The sequence below is a fragment of the Oreochromis aureus genome, linkage group 18 (assembly GCF_013358895.1).
Source record: "Oreochromis aureus strain Israel breed Guangdong linkage group 18, ZZ_aureus, whole genome shotgun sequence".
NCBI classification, from domain to species: Eukaryota; Metazoa; Chordata; class Actinopteri; order Cichliformes; family Cichlidae; genus Oreochromis; species Oreochromis aureus.
In genome coordinates this window covers 19,640,904-19,662,754 of record NC_052959.1, presented here as the reverse complement: position 1 = coordinate 19,662,754, position 21,851 = coordinate 19,640,904, and the positions used below count along the sequence as shown (strand labels likewise).

The 21,851-nt window shown below is 41.2% G+C and overlaps 1 protein-coding gene across 1 annotated transcript in view; it reads left to right on the top strand.

Moving 5' to 3' along the window:
- The window catches only part of egfra (epidermal growth factor receptor a (erythroblastic leukemia viral (v-erb-b) oncogene homolog, avian)), a 43,650-nt gene extending 22,372 nt beyond the window's left edge, over positions 1-21,278 (top strand). The window contains exons 6-28 of the mRNA XM_039602295.1: positions 88-206; positions 1,102-1,243; positions 2,369-2,485; positions 3,313-3,439; positions 3,527-3,600; positions 3,683-3,770; positions 3,923-4,122; positions 4,286-4,418; positions 4,831-4,921; positions 5,480-5,637; positions 7,621-7,659; positions 7,805-7,949; positions 8,057-8,179; positions 8,833-8,931; positions 10,325-10,510; positions 10,934-11,089; positions 12,315-12,390; positions 13,655-13,801; positions 14,574-14,671; positions 14,785-14,952; positions 17,462-17,509; positions 17,633-17,726; positions 19,341-21,278. Of these exons, the coding sequence (XP_039458229.1) occupies positions 88-206; positions 1,102-1,243; positions 2,369-2,485; positions 3,313-3,439; positions 3,527-3,600; positions 3,683-3,770; positions 3,923-4,122; positions 4,286-4,418; positions 4,831-4,921; positions 5,480-5,637; positions 7,621-7,659; positions 7,805-7,949; positions 8,057-8,179; positions 8,833-8,931; positions 10,325-10,510; positions 10,934-11,089; positions 12,315-12,390; positions 13,655-13,801; positions 14,574-14,671; positions 14,785-14,952; positions 17,462-17,509; positions 17,633-17,726; positions 19,341-19,684 (2,972 nt within the window). The 3' untranslated portion in view covers positions 19,685-21,278. The remainder of the gene's footprint in view (positions 1-87; positions 207-1,101; positions 1,244-2,368; positions 2,486-3,312; positions 3,440-3,526; positions 3,601-3,682; positions 3,771-3,922; positions 4,123-4,285; positions 4,419-4,830; positions 4,922-5,479; positions 5,638-7,620; positions 7,660-7,804; positions 7,950-8,056; positions 8,180-8,832; positions 8,932-10,324; positions 10,511-10,933; positions 11,090-12,314; positions 12,391-13,654; positions 13,802-14,573; positions 14,672-14,784; positions 14,953-17,461; positions 17,510-17,632; positions 17,727-19,340) is intronic.
- Positions 21,279-21,851: the final 573 nt, after the last annotated feature.

The following is a 21,851-nucleotide window of genomic DNA, read 5'->3' as shown; positions in this document are numbered from 1 at the left end:
TGTGCATTGGGTATCAAAATCAAAAGCAGAACAAATTCATTCCTGGGCTTGGACACTCCACTCAACTTCTGCTGCTCTCATCTCCAGTGACAAAGCTGAACTGTGCCCAGCAGTGCTCTAGAAGGTGCAAAGGACCTTCACCGAGCGACTGTTGCAATGAGCATTGTGCCGCGGGGTGCACGGGACCCAGAGCTGAAGACTGTCTGGTGAGACAAAGACACTTAATGTTACCGTGTGATATGGTATAAACATGTGACCAAGGCCTGTGTTCACCAGCCAATTTTTTAGTTATGCCTTGCTAATATAGGTGGGATCCCCTTTTGCCTTCAGAAAACCTTAATTATTCATGGCATTGATTTTACAAGGTACTAGAAACTTTCTTCAGAGATTTTGGTTCATGCTGACATGATAGCATCACACAGTTACTGTGGATTTGTCATCTCAGTACAGTGAACTCATTGTCATTGTTAACCGATGACAATGATCCATATTTACATGTGGTTTATGCCCAAATTCTGACTCTACCATCTGAATGTTGGCGCAGAAATCAAGACTTTTTCTGAGGCAACATTTTTCCAATCTTCTTTTGTCCAATTTTGGTGAACCTGTTTGAACTGTACCCTAATTTTCCTGTTTTTAGCTAAGAGGAGCAGCCATTAGTGCCACGTGATTGGTTGATTAGATATTTGCATTAACGAGCAACTGAACAGGTGTACCTGGTGAGTGTAAGACTCCCAGTCAAAGCGAAACAAACACAAAGTCACCAAAACTAATAAAAAACTGTTCCTAAATGCAGCAGTACACTACATAATTCTGCTACTCTGTAAGTTCTTGAAGAAGACCTTCCAGCAGAATAAAGCTCTCACTCTCAGACATCTGTTTTTATCATCAGAAGTTTGTTATTGGTTTCAGTAGAGATGAGATGTGGAGCGTCTGATTAGATCTTTCACTTGGCAGTGCCTTGAATAACAGCGTCTGTTCTGCCTCTCTGTGCAGCTATGAGTAGTAAGCCAAGGCTGTGATAAAGGAATGCAGTGTTATCATTAGTGCGGGGCTCTGTTTTGGTCCCCGTGTGCTAGATGACGCTTGTTTGTGCTGCAGGCCTGTCGGGACTTCCAGGATAATGGGGTGTGTAAGGACTCCTGCCCAGGCCTTCATCGTTACGACCCCAACCTGCACCAGCTGGTTCCTAATCCGCATGGAAAGTACAGCTTCGGGGCCACCTGTGTCAAAAGCTGCCCACGTAAGGCCGGCTTTAACCGGATCATTTTTTTGTTTTTTTGTTTTAGTTTTTTTGCCAATTTCAGTTAAACTTTTAATCCTGCTAGACAGATATATTACGTTAGCCTACACTGATGCGTGCATTGTAGCTATGACTCGACAGTCAAGATAAATAAAAGTAAAATAATGGGTCCCAATCGCCAGTATGAAGCTCATCATGCATGATTACACTTTTGTTCCACATTGCGGTATGCTGAACAGTTGCCCAGGTTGTCCTTCAGGGTTGTTAGACATTCAGTCGTTACAGTTTGTCCAAGTTTAATTTTAAACTGTATAAACAAGAAAAGCAAATGATTGAGAGTGTGTTAATGCAACAACTGCTTTTTATAATTTTAACTTGCACAGGTCTGTCCCTGTATTTCTGGGTTTATATTCTGTCATCATTATGCATTAGAATAGAGAATAGAATAGAATAATCTTTTAATTATGTTAATTATGTTAATTATGTATGAATGTGAGCGTGAATGAATAATGGCATTGTAAAGCGCTTTGGGTGCCTTGAAAAGCGCTATATAAATCCAATCCATTATCATTATTATTATTAATTGTCCCACAAGGGGAAATTTGGTTTTAACAGCAAGAAAAACACATATACAAACAGGACACAGAACAGAAACATACACAGTTTTTTTTACATATTTACATCAAGGACAATAGTTACCAAAAGCAGAGTACTGTACAGTTATTAAAATTAAATAAAATTAAATACAGATAAGAGGCAAACCCAGGATATAGTGTGAATCGGGTGATAAGTTAGTGCAAGTTACAGTGCTGATGTAAACATCTATGTTTGTTGGGAGCAGTTTTGATTGTACAGTCTGAGAGCTGCAGGGAGGAAGGACCTGCGGAAACGCTCCTTCATGCATCTAGGATGCAGCAGTCTGTCACTGAAGGAGCTCTGCAGTTCAGCAACATTTCAGCAGCATTGCTAGTTAAACTGCTGTATAACTAATAAAAGATTATTTGCTGCAAAAAAGTTTTTTCCCCAGATATTTTAATATGATTTTAAGATGATTGAAGATCCATCTAGTGCACATGAATATGAGATTATCATCATCATCAGCTTGTATTTTCCATATTTTTCCAGGTAATTATATTATTTCTGATTACGGTGCATGTGTGCGGACGTGCAACGGTAACACATATGAGGTGGAGGTAGGAGGAATCAGGAAGTGCGCCAAGTGTGATGGGCTGTGTCCAAAAGGTAGGAAGATAAGCTGTTACTGTGCAATCTGGACAAATATTCCTCACCATGTACAACAAACAAACTGTGTTTGTAGCTACGCTAAGAACAGTTTCTTACCACGTTGTTTCCACAGAGGTTAAGCTGTAAAATGTAAATACGACAGAATGCAGTAATTTGTAAATAATTTAACCCTTTTTAACTGAAAATAGTGCAGGAAAACAAATGTTTTATTGTTTTTAACTTGATGCAAACAACTTCAAAAAGTTGGGACAGCAGCATGTTTACCACACTGTAAGTGCTGATGTATATAATTCCTGAATCTTTATAATGAATGCATATTAGACACATGCATTAGATTTCGATTTCAAAGACATGTCATGCATCCTATGTATATTAGGTGTGGCTTATTAAAATGTTCAAGATGACCTGCTGAAGTGAGCATCAGAATGGGAAAGATTTTAGTGACTTTGATTGTGCCAGACGGGCTGCTCTGAGTATTTCAGAAACTGCTGATCCACTGAGATTTTCCAGGATTTCCAGAGAAAATATCCAGTTAGCTGCAGATCTCTAGGCAATTAATGCTGCCGCTGACCATGTATTCCCCTTGACCACAGTGTTCCCATCTTCTGATGGTTGCATCTAGCAAGATAATATTTCACATCACAAAACTCAAATTATCTGAAATTGGCTTCTTGAACGTGAGTTCGCTGTACTGAAATGACAAATCTGCAATAACTGTGTGATGCTATCACATTAATATGGACTGAAATCTATGAGAAACTATTATTAAACTATTATGATTAACTTTATTATTATTAACTAGTATTTTTTTTATATTTTTTTAGTGTGTAATGGACTTGGAACAGGAGACTTGGTTCACACTCTGTCTATTAATGCCACAAACATCGGCTCCTTTGAAAACTGCACCAAAATCAATGGAAACATCGACATCATCCACACATCGATTTATGGGTAAGTCTGGGGTATGACTAGCATTGGCACCTTTGTGCTCGATCACCTTTACCAGCAGTCAGTACGGTTTATATTTCTTATTTTTAGGGATAAATTCACCAAAACACCAAAGATGGATCCTGAGCAGCTTAATGTGTTCAAGACGGTTAAAGAAATTACTGGTAAGACTGCGTAAGGGCTGAGTCATGCATCGAAATGCGTGCATCTAAACAGTTTTACAGTCAACAAACCTTGTTGCTTCAGGGTACCTGTGGATTCAAACGTGGCCAGATACCATGAGCTCACTGAGTCCTTTTGAGAATCTGGAGATCGTTCGGGGGAGAACTAAACGGTATGTTGATTGTAAAGACCCCCTGTTGATTCGAACCGCAGTGTCACCAGGAAGAAATTAGTTTTACACAACATGAGTGTTATTCAACCCTGTCACAAAATGTTTTCTTTTTTTTTCTTCTTCTCATTTTGTTCTCGTTTCCCATTTGGTAGCGGAAGCCGCAGTTTGGTTGTGTCTGGGCTCCATATCACCCACCTGGGCCTGAGGTCCCTCAGAGAAATCAGTGATGGAGATGTGTTTGTCTCTAAGAACTCTGAACTCTGTTACACCGATGCAAAGCACTGGCAGAAGCTTTTCAAATCACCACACCAAACTGTTAATATAGAGGGCAATGCCAATGCTGCCACCTGCGGTAAATTCTGTTTGTCTTACACTGGCTTCAGTCCCATCTCTGCTGTTGTTGTTACTTTTGATTATGCGCTGCACGAGCAAGATTTAATTACAGGAGTCTAATTTCAAAATTGGATAATTATGCGGGAAAGAGTTCTCGCTGAGATTGTGTGTTTGGGTTTCAGCTCTGAGGAACGACACTTGCGACAGGAAGTGCACGGCGGACGGCTGCTGGGGTCCGGGCCCCAGTATGTGCATTTCGTGCCGCGACTACAAGCGCGACGGGAGCTGCGTCGACTCCTGCAACATCCTGGAGGGGTGAGGGAGGCATCTCTCTGACTGCCTTTAATAAGCTTTGAAAAACAAACAAGCTAAAAACACAACAGGTCTCCATGCTGTACAGTTCACTCCTTTGGAGGCTATTTTTGTATTTCCAAGACTTTGACGCTAGTTGAGCCTGAGGATTAATTGACAGAAAAAGAAAAGCAGATATGATCCGAAGTATTTTGAAGTTCAGTCTCCAGTGGATTTAAGACAAACACTGGAGGTGAAACAACACAGTCGCTCACATCTGTTTATCTTCGGAGACCTCTGTCAAACAAAGAATCTCGATATGCTCACAGTTTAACTCCTGTCTTCAAAAAAAAATTAAAAATAAAACACATGTAATAGTTTCAAACTAGGCATATCATGCTTTGTTATTGTTTTTTTTTCTTTCTTGTTTTTGCAGAGAGCCACGTGAGACAGCTGTGAATAAAACCTGCATCAAGTGCCACCCCGAGTGTCAGCCCATGAACGGGACCGCAACCTGCAGTGCGCCTGTATGTTTGCCATCAGCAGCTAAACTAATATTACAAAACAAAACACTTTGCAGTTGTGTTAAACAGTTCTGTGAGCGTTGCTTAGAAGAGATTAACATTTGTGCAGCATGAAATCCAATCCAGGCGCTTTAGTTCTGCGGATTTGTCAGTCAGCAGCAGCTTTGATCGGCTGTAATGCAGCGCAGCCACAAAATGTGCAATCTGGTTGTTTTCTTTTTATTTTACTTTGATAACTGGGAAATACACCCTCCAATTATCAAAAACAGAAGCACAACCTGACAAAGAGAGAGTGGGAGGCAGATTTAGGGAACGTATTTAATTACTGCTATTTTATTCAGGCGTGATCAGTGCATTGAATTGTCTTTTCACTAGTCTGAACTAAAAAAAAAAGAAGAAAAGAAAAGAAACGTCTAACTTGACTGCACGGGTCGTATTTGCCAAACATTTGCTTTGAGGAATTATTACTATGAGACAGTGTAGTTTACCAAATATTTATAACTGCTCTCAGTAGAGTCGTAAACATAATGAATCTTTATCTTCTTTTTTTTCCACTTTCAGGGGTCTGCTAACTGCACTAAATGTGCTAACTTCAAAGATGGACTGTTCTGCGTGTCCCGCTGTCCCCAAGGCGTGCTGGGGGAGGACGACGCGCTAGTGTGGAAATACGCAGATGAGCAGAAAGTGTGCCAGCTATGCCACAAAAACTGCACTCAGGGGTAAAAAGCACTGCTCAGCTGACCTGAGAACAGGCACAGCATTTTCTCTGTTTTGGAAACATTTGTCTGTTGTAACACTGATGTAGAAATGTGCCCCGAGCTTGAAGCGTCCGCTGAGGCGGTTCTTAGACTTCTGATTAAAATCAGACACCCCAAGAGACGTGTTGTTGTTCAAGACTGTAGGACTTTTGAGTGGTTTTGCGTGTTTTTCCATGTAAAACAAACCGATTATGCTTGACATCATTTCTTCTTCTTTTAAATGCTTTTTGGACCTAGAAGGTTTACAGTCATGTGAGGAGGCTCTCTGTGAAAAACTAAGGACACCTTGTGATGCTGTGGCTTGTATAGGCACCTTAAGCAGCAATAACTTGAAGTAACCGTTTTCTGTCTGACTTTATCAGTCACTCATATTTCTTTTCATTGTTCATTGAGATTTTCTCTTAAGGTTCCAGCATTTTATTCAGTTTGACTTTGACTGGGTCATTGCAGCACTTTGATTCTTTGTTTGTTTGCTGGGCTTGGGATCTTGGGGTCCTACTGGAGCTTCAGCCAAGCTTTAGTTGTCAGACAGATGTCCTCACATTTGACTCTAAAATACTTTGACATGCAGAGGAGTTCATCGTCAGCTAAAAAACTGCAAGGTCCCCAGGTGTTGAGTATTTTACGAGTATATTCACGTTAACCTTTGACCTTCTTCAGCTAGAAGCATTATTCACATTTATGCCACAATCATCAGTTAATCATTATATATATAAGTATATATAACACCTCAGCTATACCAAAGGAAAATTATCTCATGTCTTATAGTAAATCTTATTAAACACAAGAATAGAGGCCTCATATGAGTTTTTTATATAAAGGTTTTTCTGTCTTTGAGCGTATTCTGGTGGAAGATGAAGACCACCTGATTGCTTCAGAGCCCTCATGGCAAAGAGATGGGCTAATTGGTAGGGAGTGAGGTACACAAGTCCTCTGAACCTCATAGGAGACCCATCAGAGACAGTATGAGAAGGTAAACAAGGAGAAAACTAAAGAAATACGGTACCAGATTTTCTGAATACCTGAGAGTAGACCAAGGAGGAGAATTCACCGATTGGGTGAGCTAGGTCGACTCCCCTCGAGAGCCCCGCAGCAGGTCTTTTGGGGAGTTTTTTTAGAGGAAGAAGTATTTTCCTAACAAGCCATACTTAGTCTTTTTCTGATTGTACTATCATAAACTTCACTTTCATTTAATGTGCTTACTGAAGCCTACGGAGTCTGAGATGTAGCTCGTGGAATTTTTTTCCAGTTTCTCTGACCTTGGGGTGAGTTTGCTGGTGTACAATCCTGGGAAGATTGTGGCATTTTGTTAACACACACCTGAATGCTCCAGAGATTCCCACACTTACTGGTGATCAGTTAAAGTGCTTTTGATTAGCTGAATTCCTTGAGAGGACTGGATTAGATTCCTGTGAAAAACTTTCCTTTTTAGATGACTGTACGTTGTTTTTGCAAGTCTGTAGTGCTTTTGAGAACAAAGAAATAATAGCAACAGCAGAACTAAAAGCAGACGCAGTTTTCACAATGATAGAGGATCAGTGTTAAGCCCGATGAGTAACTTGGGAAGTCGTCTAAGATACCTTTAAACCACCGAAAGCTGCTGTGTAAATGAGCCTCAGTGACTGTTACGAAGAAGAATAGGATATGTGTTTCCACAACTGGGTTTAGTAGTTTCATAAATAAACCACTGGACTGCGTGGAAATAAACAGTCCCTGGTTGACCCCAGAGACTGATGCATTGATTGAAAGTATTTAGTCTTGTAGGCATTTTACAGACGATTTTGGTGCTTTATGTGGCAGAAATGAAATCAAGTACGCTGGAAAGTGTAAGCGTGGCAACAGTATTGGTTTTTGATTGGTTGCTTTGTGTTTTTCATAGGAAAACAATGCCTCTGTGCTGATTTTGTCAGTTACATTAGACTCTTCGCACTCATTTGTTTACAGGTGCATTGGACCTGGTCTTGAAGGCTGTCACAGTAAAGGGTGAGTAAACACAGCAACACAGATCACCGCTTCTTAGGGATAAGTTAACTTTGCCTGAGGTAAATGTGGTAATCACATTTCTGCTTTCTGCTGAAACTCACAAACGCACTCTGTTTGACAACCTCCCCCCCTTCCTGTTTTTCAGGCCCCCTGGTCTTTCCATGGTCGCGGCTGGTGTTGTTGGTGGGCTGCTGGCCGCTCTCATCGCAGGCCTGTCTGTTTTTGTGTTGCTCCGCCGACGCCACATCAAGAGGAAGAGGACCATGCGTAGACTGCTCCAAGAGAGAGAGGTAAGCTGAGTCACCGCGCTTGGAGGAGTACATTAAGATGATAAAGGAAATGTCAGCATTCATTTACAGCTGAGACAATATGCAAGACTGTGATTTCTTCTCTCTAGCTGGTCGAACCCCTCACTCCAAGTGGAGAGGCACCGAACCAGGCTCTGCTGCGGATCCTGAAGGAACCCGAGTTTAAGAAAATCAAGGTGCTGGGATCAGGAGCTTTTGGTACTGTTTACAAGGTAAAAAACAAAACAAAAGGCTGCACCCTGGAGTTGTTTCTTTTTTCTTATAATTGAACCCCAGTGCTGAGCTTTACTGAATCTGGGTCTCTCTCAGAGCCAGAACCAACACACCGTCAGCGTTTTCACTCATCTGCTACATCTGTTGTCAATTTTTCTGTTATAAAACCACATTTTTAACAAGCCAGATCATGCACGGGTGACTTCACTCTCACTTTCGGTGCTTGTGTGTTAATTTGGGTTTATGCATTTATGCAGTGACATTCTGGAAACTATCCTTCCCTGTGGGGACAAAACACTGGTCTCCTCAAGGTTAACCATTTATTTTAGGGTTCGGTTTTAGGTTAGCGTAACTCTCCAGAGAGAGAGGGAGAGACTGTAGGTCAGCTCGATGTTCTTCTTTGTATTTCTGCCTGTTTTACGCTTGACCTTCGTAGTGTGGACAGTTTTGCAAAGAATGGACTGCAAACAGAATACAAATGAACTGTTTACTGTATGTTTGAGAGCAGGTGTAGCTTTGGCTTGCACATGCATGTCAATATTTGTACTTGTACTGCACAGTGTATGCTAACATTTACGCATATGCTTGTGCGCTCACTTGATGATTCAGGTCTAATTGCAGCACATAAAATAAAATGCTTGTGTCCATGCAGGGTCTGTGGGTCCCGGAGGGAGAGGACGTGAAAATCCCGGTCGCCATCAAGGTTTTGAGAGAGGCCACGTCCCCAAAAGCAAACAAGGAGATCTTGGATGTAGGTTCACTCATTTTATGTGGTCATTTTTGGCCTCTGTGCTTACTGTAATACTAAATTGGAGCTGAACACAACAGCTCATTTGAAATACTCCCTCCCTGCCTGCTTCTGTTAAGGGCTGGAAATGAAAGTATACATTTTCAAAGTTACAAATGTTACGCACATTTTTTAAGGAATTATCACAATATTTTGACTGAAAACTACATCGGCCTTAAGGAGGGACAGTTGTTGGCTGCTGGTTGTCAAATTTCCACTAATGTGTCCTGTAATCTAGCTAATGGCCACTTGTTTTCCTTGTAATGGAGAACGTGTCTGTTTACATGGCATTCATCTTATGGGACTGCTGGAAATGGGATTAATTCATGGGAAGGCAGCGTGTGGGCGTTGGTGTAATCCAAGGCTGAGGTGTTCTGGAAAGGAATGCAGTGCTGATGCAGTGCCGAGAAAGCAGCCTGTGTTAAATGCATTATGCACATAGACAAATGTGCATCTCAGATCCTGTGATTTTGTGGTTCTGCTGCTCAGTCACTGCACGTCCACTCGCTGTGGTGAACACAAATGTCCTCTCAGCTTCTTGACTTAAGGGCAGTCTTTCATTGTAAGGTAGAACGTGTTTGGAAACCTTGTTTTCATCAGGCTGCTTGAATTGCGTAGCCCCAATCCGAGAATTTATTGAGGAGTACTGATATTGTATTAGGCATGTAGAAAATATTTTGCATGCATTTATGCTTTTATGACAGGAAACTAGATAAGGTTCAGTTTGAATTACCGCTTGCAGTGATTTCCTTATCCCCATTTTTTAAATTCTTAAAGTAGTTTGTCTCTTTTGATAATTTCCACTGTCGAGCAATAAAATACACAGCTGTTGGTTCTGTATTACTGCTCCTGAGAAACTTATTGCCTGATACCGGGTATCTCAAAAAATGTCTTGTTTATCATTCACAAGGATATCTCTACCAGCCAATAAGTCACAGGACCTTTGAATAATTAAAAATGTATTTTCTTGCTTTTGCACCTTGAAGGGAACCTTTCCCTTACTTACTTACAAAATGACAGAAAAAGTTTGCAAAAAATGAAAGTAAACACACATAAAAGTATGTGTGTGATCTAAAAGCTCAGGTGACAGGCTGTCCTAAACACTTGGCTATGGGTTTATCTTGTGTTTTCTTTTTAATTTTTTTCTTTTAATTATCTTACATAAATTCGATGCTAGCATGGCATGGATTTCCTAAATGGCTTCCATCACCGGGTTTCCTCGCAGAAGTCCATTAAAAGGAAGAGGGCGCTAAGCAAACACGAGCTCAGGGGCTGCATAAATAGCTAATACATAAAGAAGAGAAATAAATATAATTTTGAATTGTAAATCATGTAAATCATTTATATCACCTTACAGGAAGCTTATGTGATGGCCAGTGTGGAGCACCCCCACGTGTGTCGTCTGTTGGGCATCTGTCTCACCTCCACGGTGCAGCTCATAACGCAGCTCATGCCTTACGGCTGCCTGTTGGATTATGTCAAAGAGAACAAGGACAATATTGGCTCCCAGTACCTGCTCAACTGGTGTGTGCAGATAGCCAAGGTAAGAGGGAAAGTTCATAAAGGTATCACGTTACAGTTGAGTAATCTGTTGATTAGGCTGGACCTGTTGTTGCATGAGTTGTTTTACATGCATATAGCTCTGTATTAGCCAATGAAGATATAAATCTAGGGGTTTTATTGTTTTTATTTTCAATAACAATATTATTAACCGCATGCTTTTGTGGGTTTAAGTCTTAGTGGGTGTGCAATTTAAAAACATAAGCTTAAACTTAGATTTGCAGAGCGGCGGACAAGAAATACCGTTTCTTTTATCTGAGTAATCAGATTATCATGACAAGTCTGTCGTGACAGATGTCATTTTTCACTTTGTCTGAGCAAGCGTTTCACGTTTCCAACAATATCAGCGAGCCAGTGAAAGCACGGCTCTTATGTAATCTGTATTTGATTATTTGTTTGATAAAAGGGTATGAACTACCTGGAAGAGCGCCACTTAGTGCATCGTGACTTGGCAGCCAGAAACGTCCTGGTGAAGACTCCTCAACATGTCAAGATCACTGACTTTGGTTTGGCCAAGCTGCTAAAGGCAGATGAGAAAGAGTACCATGCAGATGGAGGAAAGGTTGGTTGGGGTTTGTTTTTGTTTTTTTATTTAGTAGTCAGTTGTTGTGACCACTGTTGCATCACAGCAGGAGATCCCTGGTTTAGAATCCACTCGGCTTCCTCCCACAGTCCAAAGACACTGATGGCTTTGGGCTAATTGGCAATGCTAAATTGACCTTAGAGTGAATGTGAGCGTGAATGGTTTCCTGTTTCTCTGTGTTAGCCCTGCATTAGACTGGTGGCCTGTCTAGAGTGTACGCTCCAGCCCCCTCACAACCCTGAATTGGATAAGTGGAAGAAAACTGATGGATAGAGTTGTTGCTGCACACAAATGGGCCTAAATATGAACATGATCTTGTTTAATGAATTTATAGCCAGTTGACAACTGACAGACCATTTCCTGTAGATCACTCAGCTCGACTGCATAAAAGATATATTTTTGTACTTTGTTTTGTTCTAGATCGTATCTCATGCAAGTGGTGCTGTATATAAATAGCTTCTGTCAGTGAATTACATTCAGAGAGAAATGACAAATCCAAAGGGTTTCTTGTCTTTTGTTTCCTTTGGAAACTGAAGGATTCCTTACTCAAAAACATGCTGTGTTGTTTGTTTTTTGTGCCTGTAACTACAGGGTGAGCAGTGCATGTTATATCAGGTGTAATTAGGAGAAATAATATAATACAAATTCAACCCAGATATCTCTCTGTATTGCCTGTCAACACCAAATGTGTAGGTGTGGAAAAAAACAGGTCTTTAAAAAAAAACATCTGGACAAATCCAGATGAATCAGTGAACTTCAGACACTCTTTTGTGTAGTGCAATAAAAAAAATATCATTGACTTATGCAGAAAAACTGCCAGAAAAACTGGTTTGTGTGATAGTCTTTGCATGCCTTAAGTCTGCCTTAGTAATATAAAGAGACTTTTGTATATCTCACCATTAGGTGGCAGTAAAATTGCATCATAAACTCTAATGAATTGGCCAGAGACATTAATCAATTTGAGAATTATAAAGAGCTGCAGCGTTTTAAGGTGTCTTTGAAAACATCCCTGCAAATACTTGATGCAAAATGATGCCACAAAATAAACTCACTGTTATCAGTAGTATCACATTTAATTTATCCCATACATGCATATGCAAAATGATATACACACCATACATTATAAACATGTTAGTGGGTAACTTGTCATTATTTCAAGTGTTTTGCATTCTTTTTAATCACGCTACAATGTTTATTCCCACAGGTGCCAATAAAATGGATGGCTCTTGAGTCGATCCTTAACAGAACTTACACGCACCAGAGCGACGTATGGAGTTATGGTGAGTCACAAGAAAAGAAAACCTCGCTTGCACTGTCCCAGATTGAGCCCGAATCCTTGTGTAACTTCCGATAAGTAAAACAGCTGGCCCTCCGTGCTCCTGAGCATTGGTGACATTCTCACTGGAGCAATATTTATTCATCGCTAAATAAAGCGTTTTAACAGAAAGCGAGGCAGGGAGCGGGCAGTCATTTTGAAACTTCGGATAGCGTGTTGTTTTTGGAGCCAATAAAGCTCATCAAACAGGGAGTGAAAAGGGAGAACATCTTGTTAGCATCTGTGATTTTAGGACACAGGTAGCACACACCTACATGCTGGCAGTCTCGGATGGACAATTTCACATCAGAAGAGATTGCTGCCTCAACCCACATAAACAGTTCTACCAGCCCAGGAACGCGCGCACACACACACACACACACACACACACACACACACACACACACACACACACACACACACACACACAGAGGAGCATGCACAGATGCTTACACACATACACACACACACACACACACACACACACACACACACACACAGAGGAGCATGCACAGATGCTTACACACACACACACACACACACACACACACACACACACACACACACACACACACACACACACACAGAGGAGCATGCACAGATGCTTACACACACACACACTCACACACACACAGAGGAGCATGCACAGATGCTTACACACACACACACACACACACACAGAGGAGCATGCACAGATGCTTACACACACACACATACACACACACACACAGAGGAGCATGCACAGATGCTTACACACACACACACACACACACACACACACACACACACACACACACACACACACACAGAGGAGCATGCACAGATGCTTACACACACACACACACACACACACACACACACACACACAGAAACCAAATACAGCTCTTTTTTTTTGTGGGCCAGCTTCCAAATCTTCTTTCCCCGAGGGTTTGATCATGCCTTCCGCTCAGTATGGCAAAAGCATCAGCAGGCCCTAGCAGAAGTGACGGGCTTCCTTTCCTCCTTTTCCCTTTTTCAGTTCCTCCAACACAGAGAGGCATCCTGCTCACTCCCACTCCTGCATACAGAGCCAATTTGTCAACATAGCTATTTTGATACTGTGCAATACTTGAGAAGCGTACATCCTGTCACTCTCATTTCTTCCCTTTTTTTTTTATTGGGAGCAAAACAAAGTCAGTGACAGCTCATCAAACTGACATTTACCATCTGTCCTCCTCTCTGTGCTGTAGGTGTAACAGTTTGGGAGCTGATGACATTTGGGACCAAACCATACGATGGGATTCCAGCCAGTGAAATAGCTGGGATACTGGAGAAGGGAGAACGCCTGCCTCAGCCACCAATCTGCACCATAGATGTCTACATGATCATGGTGAAATGTAAGCTCGTGTACAAAACCCGTGTACATTTATTATTTTATGTAAGAACTGCAGTAATTAGTCGTCTATTTTGAGGGGTGTTTTTTCTCTGTTTCCTCCAGTTTTATAGAACAAACAGTTACACATGACAGTTAACAGCAAATGAATCAGGAAGGAAAAAGTAATAATTAGTTACATCACCATTTGTTTTATTGTTTTTAAGACATAATGCACTTTAGCAAACAGTTGTTTTTTTATGTTATCCCTGTACAGCCTACAGCAGGGGTGGGGAACTCCAGGCCTCAAGGGCCAGTGTCCTGCAGGTTTTAGACGTATCCTTGATCCATCACAGCTGATTTAAATTGCTAAATTACCTCCTCAACATGTCTTGAAATTCCAGAGGCCTGGTAATGAACTAATAATTTGATTCCGGTGTGTTGACCCAGGGTGATATCTTAAACCTGCAGGACACCGGCCCTTTAGGCCTGGAGCTCCCCTACCCATCATATACTCCTACATCATCGATGTGATGTAGCAAATATGATACAAATTAATTTCTTTTTTGTTTGTTTTTTTGTCAGAATGTTCAACAAACACTCAAATTTTATGGCAGTTGTTTCATAGTTCAGGCTCTAAAGAGTTTAGTTTTGTCTTTATCATCCGTCTTTCCCAGTTCTGCTTCCTGCTGACCCGCTGATTTTACAGATTATGTCTGCTAATGTACTCACAAATTTAAAGTTTCATGTCACTGAGTCGACCCACCCTGATGATCTCTGCTGATGCATGTGCGCAGGTTGGATGATTGATGCAGACAGCCGGCCTCGTTTCCGAGAACTCATAGCTGAGTTTACAAAGATGGCTCGGGATCCACCGCGTTATCTTGTCATCCAGGTATAATTTTAAGACACTTCTTTCTTTAAAATTGCTTAAATATACAGAATATCTGATGATGAGCTGCAGTGATTTGTTACGTACAACAAAAAGGGTAAACTCTTTGATTTTAGGGGGATGACCGCATGCACCTACCGAGTCCTTCAGACACTAAGTTCTACCGCAGCCTGATCAGCGGGGAGGACATGGAGGATGCTGTGGACGCTGATGAATATCTGGTGCCACAGCGTGGCTTCTTCAGCAGCCCGAGTACCTCCCGCACCCCACTGATTCACTCAACAGTAAGCCCCTTTATGGAAATGTAAAATCAAATCTGTCCATGTGGTTTACAGTAATTTAGATTTTAGACAAATCTCATAAATCATGCAATCATTACACTTTAGAAATAAAAAAAAGAAATGGCGTGAAGCTTTTCTGCTTTGTCAGGCCAGGCGTGTAAGAGTAAAACTAAAAATCATTAGAAATTATGCAAAACGTTTGAGTCTTGGAGACCGTGCTCCTGCTTAACTAGTGCAGCTCAAGTGAAAGTGAAATCAAAAATGATGTAATTACGAGAGGGGACTTGCGTTGGTGTCACACTGAGTACTGACTACTCCTTGTTACACCCACAAGGTGACGCGGTTCACCAGAAACCCACTCTATTGTTCTTGTGAACATCACACAAACTGACTGTGCTGTGTGCGCCTAGTAATCAAACGCCTGAAGTCACAGCTGCTGTGAATCCTAGGAAATAAAGTACTGTGCAAAAGTCTTGAGCAATCCTTCATTTCATCACATTTTCCTTCCAAGGAGCCAGACTGTCTTGTACTTTTGTAAGTGATCTTGAGCAATAGTTCTCCAGACTTTCTGAAAGGTTTAGTAAGTTTTTCATTTGCTGCTCTTTCACTCATTTTTAATCCATTTCTAAGGAATGTTTTTTTGGTTTTTTAAGCCACTTAATACTTAATAATGTGTCATTCAAGCATAAAAAGGCACCTAACTCAGGGGATGAGGCAGTGGTGTCTACACATAACAGACAACTTAGGAAAACTTATTTTAAATTGTGTCTTCAAACATTTTGTCTACAGCAGATGAACAGTGTCTGAAAAATCCAGGATCTGAGAGATGCATCTGGCTTTTCAGTGTCTACTGCCATTTTTTATGAAGGGAAATAGGAAAAGTGAGTGAGCCTCAGTAAACTCTGGAGGCTCTGTCATGTTTGGGGCTGAATTTCAGGCAGTGGTGTTATGGATCTTGTCAAAATTGATGCAATTATGACTATAGACACAGAAAGAGCCGTTATATACTTACAATTTATCCTCTCCTTATATAAATATTTTGCTGTCCCTCTATCAGCACAAGGCTGAAGCCAAATGCTGAACTGCTGACCTGTTTCAGCACGTTCACTTCTAATTTTAAAAGATTTTTACACAAATACGGGATCCACATGCAAAATATTGTCACTGTATTTTGTGCTGTGAGCTGTAAGGCTCCTAATGAGCCATGTAATGGTGCATTTACCACAGACACACACCCACACCAGATTCACTCACACTGACCTTCTTGGTTCACACAGCTTTAGCTGTGAACACTTTACCAACAGGCAGTCAACTGTTTGAAAATGTAATTGTGCTGTGTTAACTGTGTTTTGGGGAAATGAGATTTCGCATAAATCATTACCCTGTGAGTCTGGATGGAAATAAACAGTCATTTTTTTCTTTTACTGTGTTGAAAACAATTGCTCCTGCCTTCAGTCAGGAGAAACAGAGTTGCAGCTGCTAAACTCAGCCTACCAGAGCTGTTTAGACAGAATTTAACTAATTTTACTGACTTGAAGTGGGAAAAGGCTGTTTTTGACCCCAGCGGCCCTGCTTCTGTTTACCTGGCCTGTCGTGACTACCACCCACTCGCCCTCCTTAATCAGTGCCTCTCCCACGTTTCCTCCCAGTTGTCCTGTGATTGATGAAGGTGGAATAAGGAGAACTCTTTTACTGCAGGTTCAGTGAAGGCCATGCGTAGGTCTGGCTCTTTTACCTGGGATTATTGCCGGCCACTGACAGCCTGGTTAGTCCATATGAGGTTTCAGGTTTGATTACCTTTACAGGCGCCTTTTTTTTTTTCCTTTGTTGTTTTTTATTTCTCTCCAATAAAACTTCAGAATAGGTCTGTTTTTGTAATATTACTGTTGGGACATGGCCCAGTAAGGCCTTCTTTCGTTTTTTTTCCCACATGGTCAGTGCTTCAGCGTATTTAATTTCCTTTTCTTGTTGAAAGTAATTGCATTGCCACAGCTGTCACCCTGTTTTCCCTGTTTTCCCATTTTTCATGGTTTTATGCTGCTCACAGCCCTTTGACTTAGACACAGCAAAGCTTGTCAGATTGTCTGAATGCATATGAACCTGCATGGCGAACGTTTATTTTGATCCCTATCAGCTTGTACTAAGAATGGCAGCTATAACTTCTCGGGGACCATAAAAACACTTTCATGTCACAGTTCAGAGAGAACTTGCCATCCCTGTGTCCAAAAGAAACATGCAGTAAAAAAAAATAAGAATAAAATTAAAATAAACCAAACCAAGAGATTAAAAAAATGATTTTCCAGAAACTAAACAAAGCAGGCTGTCTTTGTACGGTGCATTATGCCTGCTTAATAAAATGTTAAACCTTCCTCTTCACTCAGTGGATGCTTTATGGTTTATAGAGGATTATCTAATTATGTTATGGCTTCATAAAACACAATTTCCTGTGTCGCATTTGATGTGGCATCATCATTTGATGATTAACAAAACGTTTGCCGTACCTATTTTTCAGAGCCTCAACAGCAGCATCGGGACGTGCCACAGCAGAACTGGCTTACTGGTGAGAATGCATTAAACCCTTATTATACCTGTAAAGAAAAGGATTTTTCTCTTTGTGCTGGCCTCTTTGTAATATTTTCACAGGGAGTGTCACAACCCTGAAAACCTCCGCTCTTTGTTACAGAACGGATTTCCGAGCAGAGATGGAAGCATGGCCCTGCGATATATTCCAGACCCCACAGACAAATTTCTCGATGAGGCCTTCCAGCCCGCTCCAGGTTAGTCACCTTCGACTTAATGCCATTACTTTTTAATTTAGTTCAAGAGAAATCTCAGCATGGCTTGCCTCTGCGTCCTTTGTGTGATTAAGTGAGGAACGGGGACATCTAGTGGCCAACAAGTGTACTGCTCCCCTCTTCTTGTAATGCTGTTAGCAGAACATGCAGTAACCCATCTATTGTTTACTAGTTACATTAGCGTTACCACTCAGATCTTTAGCCTAAGAACCTCTAGTGGGGGACTTAAAATGAGAAATGCTTAGCAATCAGGCATTAGAATTTATGAGCAACTATTATTACCATCTGCACTGTGATTTGACCCCTTCTTTTTGTCAGACGTTGTAAGGCTTTTTCATATGTGTCTTTAATGCTAATCAACCTTGACGTGCCACACCTCTTCATGTCCCCTTGTCTTTTTGGCTACTTGTGACTTTCATTATCCTTCAGCCTGTAAAACCATCTAGCATATAATGATGCAATAAGAGTGTAAAATACTCAAAGAGATGCAGTAAAATAATCAAATTTAAGGAAACACCTGAAAATATGAAAGCAAATCGGATTATCCAAACCAGTTTCTTTGGAGATGAGAGGGAGGCAGGTGAAGCAGGGATGATGTGAGAAGAAGAGTAGCGAAGGGGGCTGAAATACCTGGGGTCGACCATCCACAGATCAGACAGTGCACAAGAGAGTACTGGCAGGGTGGAGTGGGTGGAGACAAGTGTCAGGGGTGATTTGTGAGATAAGGATAGAAGTGTGAAAGAGAAGGTTTACAGGATGGTGGTGAGACCTGCTATGATGTACGGTCTTAAGACGGTGGCACTGACAAAAAAAAAAAAGGGAGTTGGTGCTGGAGGTGGCAGAGTTGATGCAGAGTTTTCATCAGGAGTGAAAAGAATGGACAGGATTAGAAACGAATGCATCAGGGGGACGGCTCAGGGTTGGAGACAAAGCTAGAGAGGCAGGGCTGAGATGGTTTGGACATGTGCAGAGGAGGGATAGTGGATATACTGGACAAAGGATGTGAGCGATGGAGCTGCCATGGATGTAATGAGAGAGGGTTAGTGATGATGAGGATGATAGTGACAAGGTGAGATAGAGGCAGAAGAAGAAAAACAAGAAAAAGAAGACTTTCTTTGTTGGATAGAATGCGTCTTATTAAAGCCTTTCTGCATAGATTTGTAGATTTGTACCATTTCATCTTCAGAATCAGAATACTTTATTAATCCCTAAGAAAATTATGTGGTTACAGTGGCTCCAAGATAATAAGGACAGTAACAGACTGAACTAAATTAAATAATACAATAAAGTTACAAAATATAAGAAATAGCTCTAATATATGCAAATAGCTCAACGTCAAGATTACAGCATTATTTGGGAGCTTTGGGAAAAGATCTGCACTGATGGTTTCAGCTCATGGCGCATCAAACCGGGGGTCTCTCTACTGCATGTCATGACTCATCTTTTAGCCTTCACTCATGCCATGTCTAAATAGTCAGTTGGTCTAAATAAATAAATACCCTAAAACATGCGGCTCTCCTGTTATGATCATTACTTTTTTCCTATGGAAAGAGAAATTGTCTGGTGCCCTCGTTAATGTAAATGTCTTTCTTGCAGGCTACATAAACCAGACTCCCATCTCAGATGTGGTGAATCCTATCTACCAGCATCCCGGTCCACCTCGCACCCTTCTTCCCACCATCTCCTCGGACCATACGGAGACAGAGTACCTGAACTACTTTAAGAACGGGGCCGCCGGACCAGAATATCTCAATGAGATTCTGTCCCCGGCCGTCCTCCCGCTCACGTCAAACGGCACGGTCCACAGCACTGAGAAATACCTGCCTCAGCAAAGCATAGACAACCCCGACTACCAACAGGATTTCACTCCCACCTTCAAGACCCACACCAATGGACACATACCGGCAGCGGAGAATGCAGAGTACCTGGGCCCGGACTGACTTGGTGGAATGTGACAAGAAATAAGAGACTACTTTCTGTTCCTTTAATGAAAGGCGTTATCTTCAGTATCTTGGCTGGATTGCTGAGTGGTACCACCCTACTCTGTCCTATCGTATGGAGTCAGCTGACAGTTTGAGCAGCATTGTTGGCATGCCTTCAAGTTAAACCAGTCTCATTCCAAAGACTTTTATTTTTCACACCACCTCCAAACTACCAATGAGAATGACAAAAGTTGTTTCGCATGTCTCAGCTGACCTTAAGAGAACAGATAGACTCCACCTTTGTGACGTACCTCCTGACAGGAAGGGAAACTCTCTTCTGAAAATGTGAGAAGTAGAAATGTGTAGATACTATGCACAAAAGATTTTGTGATCCAAATGTGTTGGTGGAGGAATGCTATTAAAAGCGTGTAAACACCTCCGGTAACATTTCAAGAACGCCGAAGCGGGCAGGTCAACCCAAAAACACAACTTGAGGTACATACGTTGTAGACTCGCTAGTTAGAGGCCATGTCTCTGTGGTGAAGTCAAAAAGATTAAAGGGAGTTTCTTTTAAAGATTCCCCTGAATTCCTTTGGCACCCCTCCTGGAGGATGAGTCAGATACCTTGGAATGTAGGGGATGTACAGTCGGCATAAAGGGGAATTCTGGTGAATTGTCATTTTAATGTGTGATCTTTATGTTCTAAATTAATTCTGTATGTATTAAAAAAGACTGTTGCATCACCTGGCATAGAACAAGAGAGCTGAGCTTCTTGTTTTTCCCTGTCATAACTATGTGGAGATTGTGATGGTAAATACAGCAAATGTTCCCATTCGTCCTGCTGTGTTTTGTAGCTCAGAATCGGCAGCGTTCTTGTAACATGAAGCATATTTGTGGAGACCCACAAAGCGAGATAGTCTGAGGTTTTTTATCAGTGTGTCATACTAAAGTCTGAGTATTAAGGAAGTCATTTGTAGCCCTCATGACTGAGTACTTTTCAGCAAGAGCTGTTTTTTTTGTTTTTTTTTGACAAGCAAAAACGGCGTCATAGATAGACAAGTTGGGGAAAAAACTCAGCAGCACCAGTTGTGATCTAGATATATAGTACTTTTGTCTTGTTTGTACCATGTTTAAAATGCTGGTTGACCTGTCTTAGGCCGTTTGAGTAAATTGTTTGAACTGTAGCAGTAGTTGCACTTCCCTGGGACATATTTTAGAAATGAATGTTTCTGACGCCCGTGGTCTGTTATTATCACCAGAACCCCTTTGGCTGGTTCCTTGTTGTTTCGCACAAAGTGTTGACAATGCATCTATGAATCTGTTCCTAGCTTTAAAGCCTTTTTTAGTCCTGCAGCAGCATTAAACCTTGCAAATATCTGTTCCTAGTTTTAAGGGAATATAGTTTTGTAGCAGCCTGTAAACCTACCTTTGCAGATTTTACACAGGTACATGTACAGGTAACAGTGTGTATGCTGTAATATAACCCGGCATAGTCGCCTATAATTTATACTCAGTACACAGTTTTGTCATATCATATGTGAATATGCACTTATTCCTGAATTGTGATTATTTCATTCAAAAGTGTAAATGAGTAAATCTTATTTTCTATGGACATGTCTCCTGTTTGTTGTTATTTCAGCACAGCCTGAATGCTTTCCTGTTTCTGTTTTAGTGAAACAACGATGCATTAAGGTGTTCCACTCACAGCTTTAAAGAGATCTGGATGTCAAGATATGCTCTTGATTGAATTTTAGCTGTGTGCATAGACTAAAACATTCAATTTATTCGGCAGAACAAATGACAGGTTTATATGTCGCTTATGCACTTTTTTCTGTCCTAGCAGACGACTTTTGGTGGACCTCAAAAACTAGGAATGTGAAGGGAAACAGAGTCATTACAAAAAACACAAAAGGTTTCTTGCAGTACCAGGACATGAGATAAGGTAATGGCTGCTGGGTTGTGGGCAGAAAAACTTGAAATTAAAATGTCGGCCTGCAGGAAAGAATTATTTAAATTAGATTTGTGACTGCAGAGAGCCAGTAACATCACAGCAGGATCAAAGGTAAATTAAATCGTTTGGCTTCAGGAGAAATGCGGAAATGTCCTCTGCTTTCTTGAAGTTTCTGTCCTGTCTTTGGACATTTCCAGAATGTATAATTATAACAGTAAAGCTGTTCAGGTGACA